Source organism: Phalacrocorax aristotelis, chromosome 21 (genome assembly GCF_949628215.1).
Source record: "Phalacrocorax aristotelis chromosome 21, bGulAri2.1, whole genome shotgun sequence".
In the NCBI taxonomy this organism is placed as follows: Eukaryota; Metazoa; Chordata; class Aves; order Suliformes; family Phalacrocoracidae; genus Phalacrocorax; species Phalacrocorax aristotelis.
The window spans coordinates 6,086,175-6,096,584 of NC_134296.1; the positions used below are offsets into that span (position 1 = coordinate 6,086,175).

The following is a 10,410-nucleotide window of genomic DNA, read 5'->3' on the forward strand; positions in this document are numbered from 1 at the left end:
GGCTTAATATATATTTGGACTCAAGCAATGGCAGATTTTCCTAAGTCTTAAAAATAATCCATGTGAATTTCGTACTGATTTTCCTGAGTGTCTAAAAGCCCGTATTGTCCCTTTGTATAATATCAGAGTCCTACAGGGACCCGAATTAGTGGCTGGTTGCAGACAACGCATGGCTGTAGTTCTCCCGTGAGGTTTTCAAGTAGGAGCCGTCGGATTTGGAGCACATTGCGCAGCTCCAAGCGCAGTGCCGCTGTGCTCGGCGTGCACGGTGCAGCCCAGCTGTACGGGGCCCGGGGGAGCCGCTTGCTCTCCTGATCGCTGCACAAACCGCAGCGGTGGAGGGAGGCACTGAATGTTTTCCTTAGCTTCCATGACAGTTCGATGAATAGCACGGCCTCCCACGGTGCCAGAATCTGGCCTCCTGGGTCAGGTGAACCTCACAGGCAGCAGAAATTTCCTTCTGAATGGATGCTTTATTTCTGAAGCAGCTTGGAATCAGAGGGTGTTTCCCTCCCTAAATGCTAATAACAACTCCTGCTTGCCTGCCCAGGAGGTTTAGTTTAGCTGCGTTTAAGAAAGCGTACCATAGGCAGATTTTTGTCCGGAACATACCTGATTGCTACCCAGCTTTGAATGTTCTCCTTTTTTTTTTTTTTTATGACATCTTAATTTTACTGTTGCCACTGCCATCTTTGTACATTTTTATTGCTCTAAGTGGGTTTTTGACTTGGAAAATGTGAATGTGTCCACCACATAGACATTAGGTAAATGCTGAAAGGTCAACATCCTCGTATTATAGGGGTTCCCCTCTGAATCTTACTGCTTCAACCCTCTGCTGCCTTAAGAAGCAACACTTTATCCTCCTCCGTGCTCTCATCATAAGCTTTTTTTATGGTAGGTTTAAACTGCTGAATACTTACCTGAGCCCAAGTGTTTAGTGAATTATTGTTTATTCCCTTCTATCTCCTAGAGTGTGAGCCCATAGAAGCAATAGCGAAGTTCGACTACATTGGCAGGACTGCACGAGAGCTGTCCTTTAAAAAAGGAGCTTCTCTCTTACTCTATCAGCGGGCCTCAGATGACTGGTGGGAGGGACGCCACAATGGAATTGACGGCCTTATTCCTCATCAGTATATCGTCGTTCAAGACACGTATGTTACACTTTAAGCCCATCTGCAAGATGGACTTGCTTAAAACTCAGGTGTGGAATGGAGTATTTGTGTCAAGATGTTGACGCCAGGTGGGGAGAATTCGTCCTTCGACCTTCCCTGCAAGAAGGGAGTCCTCTTAAAACAAGCAGAGCCCCACGGAGGTGTAGGTGTCCACGTATGTGGAGGCACGATATAAAAATTATTCTGGTGCTGCCAGCCTTTTAAAGATGCAGAGCTGGGATCTCCAGGTTGCTCTCAGAAATCAGGCACTCGCATCTGAAAGATGCGTAACGATTCTTAAGAGAAAGATGCTGGCACAATGCTGTTGTCCTGCATGTGTGTTTACAAACAACACAGTGCTGTATTTGAAATTCAGTGCTGTATTTGAAACTCAGTGCTGTTGGTCCTGTTTTGGTTGTGATTTCCTTCCCTCCTCCTTCCTAGCGAGGATGGTATCTCTGAAAGATCCAGTCCGAAGTCTGAAATAGAGATAAATTCTGAGCCACCGGAAGAAAAAGTGACTGCCAGAGCTGGTGCCAGTTGCCCAAGCGGGGGTCACGTCGCAGATATTTACCTTGCAAACATCAACAAGTAAGAACAGCCTTGCATTATTTTATTTAACTGTAAAGGTCTTGGTGATGAGTCCAGTAAAATATTTCCTTCCCTGAAAAAGGTTAACTAATGAGCGCTGCCACCATTATTCTCTGCTTCCCCCCTCTTCTAACTTGCTCACATTTTGCTGTCGCCTCTCTACCTCTGTCACCAGCGTGGCCAGTGCTCATTTAAAATCCCACTGGCTTCTCTTCCCTATTCCCAAGGTACCGCCTGTTGCCGTTTTCCCAAATATGTCCTATTTTAGGAGCTAAGCACACAGACAACGGGAGGGGAATAGCGGAGTGAGTTCTCGTACTTGTGTGTTCCCATTCCGTGTTCTGTTCTGTGATTTGTTATGTCTCGTTTATATTTAACATGTTTTGTTTTATGGGGTGGGGGGCAAATTCTTCAGAAACTAGTGTCACGTTTTGTGCTAAATGACGTACCCTGAGTCCCACCATCTGGCATTGCCTGTAACATTCTTCCGTTCCTCCAGCACTTCTCACCTCAGGTTACTAACCATATGCTTGCAGTGAAACAGCACACCTCCCTGTTGCTCTAACTTTACCTCCTCAACCAGAAATTGTTACTTTAGCCAACACTCAACATAATAAAAAAACTGGGAAGTTAAGCTAGTAACAGACTAAATTTCTTGAGCTGTTATTTAGTTATTTGAGAGCAGACTTATCCCCCGTATCTTTCAGATGATTTTTTTTAGTATTTAAAAAAAAAATCATGTGTCTCTATTGTGCAGTGAAGGTATTAATATGATAATTATGGTTCTATGGGAGTGGATATTTTTAACCTTCAGTTAATTTAACAGAATGTAGTCTCTAAAGGCGTTAGCAGAAACACATCCTTTTTAGAGGTTTGGACCTGCTAATGGCCTACACAGAGCCTGGTCCTTAGTTCACGGGGTCGGCAGAGCTCCGTTGATATCAGTGAAGCTATGGTAAACTGTGTCAGGTTGGGATCTGGGCTTTCTTTTATGATATTTATTGTATGAGCCAATGAGTATGCCATTCTGCCAGTTATGGAAAGATTTGTGTAACAAACAGAGCTGTGTTGGAGCTTCACCATCTGCTAGTTTTGGTAGTGTCGTATGTAGCGTTTTTAAGAAGCCTGGGTAATGTCCACTCCCGCTTTTTTCCCTTTACTAGGGAAACTGATATTTAGCAATAGTAGCATAAGACTCATTTTGTTGTTTTTTCTTTAGGAATGAATCTTCTGACCTATGTGTGAACAGACTTGAGCAAAATTAAATCAGATGGTTTCGCAATGACAGTTGTGCCACCCACTGAATTATTATTTGGATGCCAAAATCCTACTGGAGTTAACACTTTCTTGCAGTTATTCATGGGGCTGGTGCTATATATAAATGGATCCTTCCCTGTATAATGGATGCCAAGCTTCAGACCTATGGCATAAAGTATTCTGCTGCATTGGCCTTCATATGATTTGAGTGGAATCGTGCTGTCAGACCGCATGGTGCTGGGGTAGAAACTAAATTGGTTGGACCAGCTCATCCATTTGACATCATCTTTTGTTATATTTGTAGCCCTACGTAGGTAATGCCTCATGGTCCTGCTAAAGCAATGAAAAAGAAACATCTCTTACCACCAGCAAATATTGGAAACGATCGTTGACCCCAGAGTATGGGGTTCTTTGCTTGCCAATCTCTGAAAATAACAACTTGATGCCTTGGGCCGGGAGCTTAGTAGACATATACTGTGTCCTCCAGTCAAAAATTGTAGCTCTGCTCTTCTAATGTAATAAAAACACATCATCAAAACCTGTTGATGGCACGGAGGGTTTTTTTTTTTGTTCAAATATAAATTCTTTTCTTCTTGACCAAGTTAATTACATTCCATCCAAGTTTTCTGGTTTTGCTATGAATGTGCACAGCTGCCAGAAACTCAGTCTTGCTGTTAGAAGTGTTAAACTGGAATGATTTATAATTCCACTGTTTCACAATGACTCCTAAAATCCTGGGTCTATTTGTAATCTGGGCATCTTTGTCTCTTCCCATTGTCCTCTGTGTTGTTTTGGGGGGATATCTTCAAATTACAGCCCGTTATGTGTACCTGCTTGTATTGACTTGTTTTGCTTTTGTGACTGAAGGCAAAGAAAGAAACCAGAGTCAGGCAGCATCAGAAGAGCCTTCCGTCAAAGTGACAGCCACGGACTAGGTAGTTCAATGGCAGAACCAGCCTCCCCAGGAGCCATAGCCGGTTCCAGACCCTCATCTCAGCCCATTATGAGCCAAAGTCTTCCCAAGGAGGTTCCAGATAAATGCTCCATCAGTGGCCACAGCAGTCTCAATTCTATCAGCCGACACTCGTCCCTGAAGAACAGGATAGACAGCCCGCAGATCCGGAAAACTGTGACAGCAGGGAGGTCCAAGAGCTTCAACAACCACCGGCCCATGGACCCTGAAGTTATTGCACAGGTAAATAGGAGTGCTTTGCCTTAAAGATTTGTTTTGAATCATAGAATGCCCTGAGTTGGAAGGGACCCACAAGGATCGTTGGGTCCAACTCCTGTTGGACAACCCCAGGAAAACCCCAAATTCATACCGTGTCTCTGAGGGCCTTGTCCAAGTGCTTCTGGAATATCGCCAGGCTGGTGCCGTGATGCCTCCCTGGGGAGCCTGTGCCAGGGCTCTGCCACCCTCTGGGGCAGGAGCCTTTCCCTGATACGCAGCCTAACCCTCCCCTGGCACATCTCCCTGCCGTTCCCTCGGGGCCTGGCGTTGGTCACCAGAGAGCAGAGACCAGCCCTGCCCCTCCTCCTCTCCTCGGGAGGGAGCTGCAGAGCGCCATGAGGCTGCCTTCGGCCTCCTCTGCTCCAGCTGAACAACCCAAGGGACTTCAGCCGCTCCTTGTACGGCTTCCCCTCGAAACCCTTTGCCAACTTCATGGCCCTCCTCTGGACACTTTCCAGTAGCTTTATACCCTTAAAGTCCTGTGGCGCCCAGCGCTGCCCACAGCGCTCGAGGTGAGGCCACACAAGGATGTTGGGTACAATGAGGTGTTTTAATGCAAAGTCTTATTTAATCTCGTACCCATTCCCTCCTCGCAATGCAATATTAACTTACTCGGCAGCTTGAGTCTAGTCTTTCAACCTCACTTAGTGTAAGTCACTGAGGCTGCTTTCATGAGTGAAGATAAACAGTCGGGTCCTTCCTCTGTGAAAACTTGGCCCTGTACATTATTCAGAATTTAGTTTCAACAATAAAAACGTCCATTTCAGAAAGTTACACGGATTCTGAAGCTGTCAGCAAAAAATTAAACAATCATAACTTCAAGACACAAGAAAAGTAAAGTATTTAGTGTCAGTTTAACATTCTCCTGTCAGTTGTGCAAACTTGCCTGTGGTTAGACATTGGAAGCATATGGAGTAGTGCAGTCAAAATAAAAGCAGGCTGCTGAGCTGTGCAGTGCTCACAGTGGCATCTTTATATGCTTACAGGGTTCAGCGTGTGATTAGAAACCAACTTTGAACATAATACTGCTAGTTTTCATTAGTTAGTTATTTAGACAAGTGCCTTGAAATGAGGGCAGGCTACCGATGCGTACGCAGCTGTGTTTTAACTTCGCAAAGAGCTCTGCTTTGGAGGCTGGCTCCACACACTGACCAGACAACAAGGAAATGGTCTTCTCAGATTCCTTCTGTGCAGCTTAAAGGGAAAGGTATTCTTCATATTTTCCTTCATCTGTGCTAATTTTAACACAGACTGGTTTATTACAGATTCTTCGTCTCTCTGCGTATTCTCTGCATCTCTGCAGGCAGAGATCTGTCCCGTCCCCGTGCCTGGGACCGTAAGCTGCACTGCAGTGACTGCTGTTAACAAAACCGTGTCTTTGCATCCGTGGTTTCACAAGTTGGACAGAAAACAGTTGAAATTCAGACTTGCTAGCTGTCAGTGTTCGGATCCAGTGGGGTGAAGGATGTCAGTGTTACAGATCTCCCTCTTCCGTGAAGGATCTTCCCTCTCTCCCGCTCCAAGCTGTTAGATGTGCCTGCACATGTATGTTGCCTGTACCAACTGTTCTCAGTATGCGATGGATCTATCTAAAGCCAAGGAATGCTTGGGGCTCAGATTACAAAGCCAGCCTTGGGAGACCTGACTTCTCTGCTTGGTTCAGGAGTTTGTAGGTTTCTAAAGAGCTGGGGGAAGATATGTGAAAACTAAACGTCATTTCTATTGACAAAACAGCAATGTCAAGTAATATAAATAAGGCCCAAATAATACACGCTCGGATGGAAAGTTGTATTTTGCCGTTATGAATATCTTCGGTCCATTTATTGTGGTGGAATTACGATACGTGGTTCTTGTTGTCTTCATATTTCGCTCTCCTTCCAAGGCTTTGGTTGATATAAATCAGTTTCCTTGTTTTTTCGGTTAAGCTCTAACTGAAGTTGTTCTGTCTCCTCTTCCTGCCAGAACGCTAACTCCATTGTTGTCACTGGAGAAGAGTCTGGGGAGAAAAAGAAAAGGGGAGGAGGGAGAAAGCCTTGTTAAATTAGTGTTTCTCTTTGCCCTGTAGTATCTGTTCAAACACCATCTAATAATCGTCATGCACTTTACATATTTTCCCTAACTTCATAAGTAAAATGTGCCTGGCCTCAAGATAGACTCGGAGGTGTCGGATTACTGTCTCTGGTTTCTTCCACCATTCCTTGACTGATTTACCTTCCCCACCCCCTGAAAAACCTCTAAGGAAGCTGAAAAGCTGTAGCCAAACTGTGAGTCACAGAAAGGCTGAGCTCTTCTCCTCTCCAGTGAATTCCGTGCACCGGTGGGCTCCACAGCGCGGGCTGTAGCAAACATGGGGGTCCTGCTACAGCTGAGAACAAAAAAAAAAAAGCCATGTGTTCTTCTCCAAGTTCTCTTTTTATTTAGTTGTTAATAACAAGTCTTATAAGAGGAAGGAGAAGTGCCAACTTGAATTTCTGTATACGTTTCTGATATCGTCTGTGTTTTCTAAAACATCAAAACTTTGAGTCTTGTGTAATACCTTTCTGGGAAGGGAAGACAACTCGGACAGCAGGAAAACCAATGCGGCAGCAAGAGCACTCAAGGATTTCAGTGGTGGGTGTGTGGCCCGTCAGCCAGTGTCAAAAACATCAGTCCTTTCTTCAAGAATTCACACTCCTGAATGACACATGCCAAATAAAGTACAAGGATGAATCCTAATACTTTGAATCAGACGCTTTTCTGTTCATTGCTGAGTTTTGGGACTGTACTCGTCTGTGAAGTCCAAGCAGCATCAGGACCAGTAAAGAACCAGATTAGCACAGAAAGTGCTAGCAATCATTTTGCTCCCTGTTGATAGAAAATATTAGTGCTTGTTGGCCTCAGCATGTAATGCTGTGTAGTTTGGCGGGGGTTTCACTTTGACACCGAAAGGTCCTTGCCCCGCCGGTTGATCTGAGTGTCGGTGTTTACAGGCTGAAAACAAATACGTCGTTCTCAAAGGCTGACTTTTATCACTGTGTTTATGTGTCTGGGTTTCTGTTATTCACTCGGTTTCTCTTTTGTGTTTGCAGGATATTGAAGCTACTATGAACTCTGCTCTGAACGAGCTGCGGGAGCTGGAAAGGCAAAGCAGCGTAAAGCACACGCCAGATGTTGTCCTCGACACCCTGGAGCCTTTGAAAACGTCCCCAGTGGTGGCCCCCACCTCGGAACCTTCCAGCCCTCTGCACACTCAGATCCTCAAGGACACTGAGCCAGCTTTCCAGCGCAGCGCTAGCACAGCCGGCGACATACCGTGCACCTTCAGGCCTGTGAAGTCGGTCAAAATGGCCACCCAGGTGAAGCCCCCGGCTACTCGGCCGAAGCCTACGGTTTTCCCCAAAACAAACGCCACGAGCCCTGGCGTTGCCTCCTCTGCATCTCAGCAGCCTACTGACAAGTCCTGTACTGTCTGATGAACTTGATGCTGCTCTGTGGATATAACTGTATTGTTCCAGATGAAGAGACTCTGTCAAAGACATTAAAATTCCTATTTAACTAATTTTTTTGAACTTCTTCTGAAGGTTAGTTGTGAACTGCTACTTACTGCTGGGAGCACTTCCTGGGAGTAAATTTAAGTGGTAACAACCTCGTCCCACGTACCCGCATCAGTGATGTTCGTAAGGCAAAACAGTTCGTGCCACGCTTAGGAAATCCGATATCGGGTCACTGTGAAGCTGAGGAGGAAAACATAGAAAACGCGATGAGTTGGATCTTGGATTCTAGTCGATGCCTCGTTCAAGTGCTTTGGCCACTGAAAGAAATACTTAGTGGCATCATGTTTTGAATACTGGTGTAGTGACTTGTATATTCTGTGTTTCATTTACCACAGGGAAACAATAGGGATAGATTTTAGTCTATTGCATGTTTTGGTGCCACTGGTTACGTGGAGCTTGGACATGCCTGTTTCTTGTGCATTATTATTATTATTACGTTGCCCGCTGGTGCCACGGTGGTTAAGGGTCTGTCTCAACTTCCATCGCATCCTCTGGTTTTGTTTGTTTGCTCCCCCGTTCCTCCCCCCCAGGGCCAAAGCTCTTGGCCATCCAGCCTCATCCTTTAGTCGACACTTGTCATGAAAAATAGTTTACTCTGGAACACTCTTAGATTTTGTGGAGTTATACGTAATATGTGTCTGTGCAAATATAAACAAACATGTTCCTGAGGTTTAGGAGCATAAGAAAGAGCCCAGTTGTTGCTTATGGACAATCTAGCTGTTTTCCCCCTTCGCTCTCCCATATTGAAAAACAGCTTTATTGTTTTTTGGTGTAATTTTCAGCCCGTAGGCTATGATGTGGTGTGTGGTCTCGGGAGACTGAACGTAAAAACAAGTTAACTTTTGAAAACCAAGCGTTCTCTGATGGGAGTTCATTTACTAACGCACACGTTCTTGTTTTGGTCATGTATCAGGATGGATCCTTACCAAAATCCCAGTTACAAGCACTGTAAAAACTTCAGTCGGAAGTTCTCAAGCTTTGTATCTTCTCCATCTTTCTGGTTGCAAACGCTTCAGTCGGCGGCTGTGACCGCTGTGAACCGCTTTAGGGATCTCTGCTCTTATAGAGCGGTGTAGGAAACGCTGCTGGGGACGGTGACGTGACAGCATGCAGCCTCTGGAGTGGCTTCCCTGCGTGTTCGTTGGCACACCGGCATGCCTCCGTAGGACTCCGCAGACACGTGAATGAATTCTTAGTATTTGTATTTATATGGTAGGCAGCAAATGCTTCAGCCGTTAGCAGGCTGCATGAACTCTTTTGTACTCTACTGAGAATTTTCCACAACGCTAACATTTATTTAATTTAAAAAAACAAAAAAAACAAAAAAACCAACAACAAAAAACAGAAGGCATGTGCCACTTACAACGGTAAAGAAGATCTTGCGGTCCTGCAAGAGAGGAGACTCTGGCTGACCCTCAGTTCACCTTGTTCCCAAACTTTTCTGGGATTTAAAAACAAGCTGCACATCTTATGTCTTCATCAAATAAATTCAGGCAAGGACAAGATAAGAAAAGTAATTTTCCTCTCCCGTTTAGCTGAGTTTCTTTTAAACTTGCGGGTTTCTCACACTTAGCTTCCCTGTGACTGCAATGTCGTCTTAATTGGCGCTTAGTGATTAAAAAAGGAGCAAAACTTAACGTTTCTAAGAACAGTTTCTTCGAAGTACTTTCCTGGCTCATTTAGGATGTTACTCGGAGAAATGACCAGGGTTTTACCGCCTCCCTGTCCATCCTGGCACGCACCCCCCCCATCTCTACAGCTGTAATGTATCCATATTAATGATGGGTTTTGAAAAGACCAGCTTTCTCTGTGCCCTAAATTAAGAACATATGAAAACTGGGGAACACCGGAAGGCTTTTGGTGAGAACACTCCTACTATTTGTTTTTCCTTAGCTGATGTGTAGCAGCAGTTCCCCTGGGGAAGCACCGCGGTACGTGTGTGACTGTCACTGGACCTCACCCTGTTCCTCTCGCAGGGGAAGATCCCCAACAGTGCGACCAGCGACCTTTGCTCTCAGGTTCTGATGAACTTCTACCACCAAGGAATCACTTGTTCTTTTGGGGAAAAATAGAATTAAACTTGTAATTTTTTGCTCAGGCGGAACTTTCTGGCATTTACTTTACGTAGGGAGTTTTTGGTTTTGTTTTCTTTTTGGTCATGAACGACCAAAGTTAATCTATGTCAAGAGCAGGATCTCTGTACATTTACTTCGACTCATTTGTAATGCCTTATTTTCTTTACATTTTTATGCCTAGCATTCATGTTTCTAAGAATTAAGTGTCCAGCCACGCACAGCACATTTTGGAGGAGACGCTCTTTTCTATCTTTGAGGTCTGAAGTATGAATGGAAATTAAGAGAGAAAAAAAGACTTCAGGTTACTGTAACAGCAACTGTCTGTATGTGAATTACTGTGCTTATCTCTAGCATCCACAGCTCTGGGACAATCCTGCTGTCACGGGGAATATGCTTAGCAGGATAACCTGTATATTGAGCAACTCAACTGGAATTTTGGTGTGCACTGTGATTGACACTAACACGTACAGCAAGCAATATGGCAGGCTGAAGGTCGTCCTTCCTCTTCCACGTGCTCTGGGTCTGGCCAGCCAGCAGAAAATTCACACACGCGCACACACACGGGAGGATTT

At 44.9% G+C, this 10,410-nt stretch overlaps 1 protein-coding gene across 4 annotated transcripts in view; it reads left to right on the plus strand.

The window, feature by feature from the left end:
- Window positions 1-10,410, plus strand: part of SRGAP2 (SLIT-ROBO Rho GTPase activating protein 2) — a 111,817-nt gene extending 101,407 nt beyond the window's left edge. For 2 of the 4 annotated variants that reach the window (XM_075115946.1, XM_075115947.1), the window contains exons 20-23: window positions 971-1,151; window positions 1,596-1,742; window positions 3,867-4,194; window positions 7,299-10,410. In XM_075115946.1, the coding sequence (XP_074972047.1) occupies window positions 971-1,151; window positions 1,596-1,742; window positions 3,867-4,194; window positions 7,299-7,682 (1,040 nt within the window). In that variant the 3' untranslated portion in view covers window positions 7,683-10,410. Of the gene's footprint in view, window positions 1-970; window positions 1,152-1,595; window positions 1,743-2,961; window positions 3,827-3,866; window positions 4,195-7,298 lie in introns of those variants that run through there. The other 2 variants (XM_075115948.1, XM_075115949.1) reach the window with 1 other exon arrangement.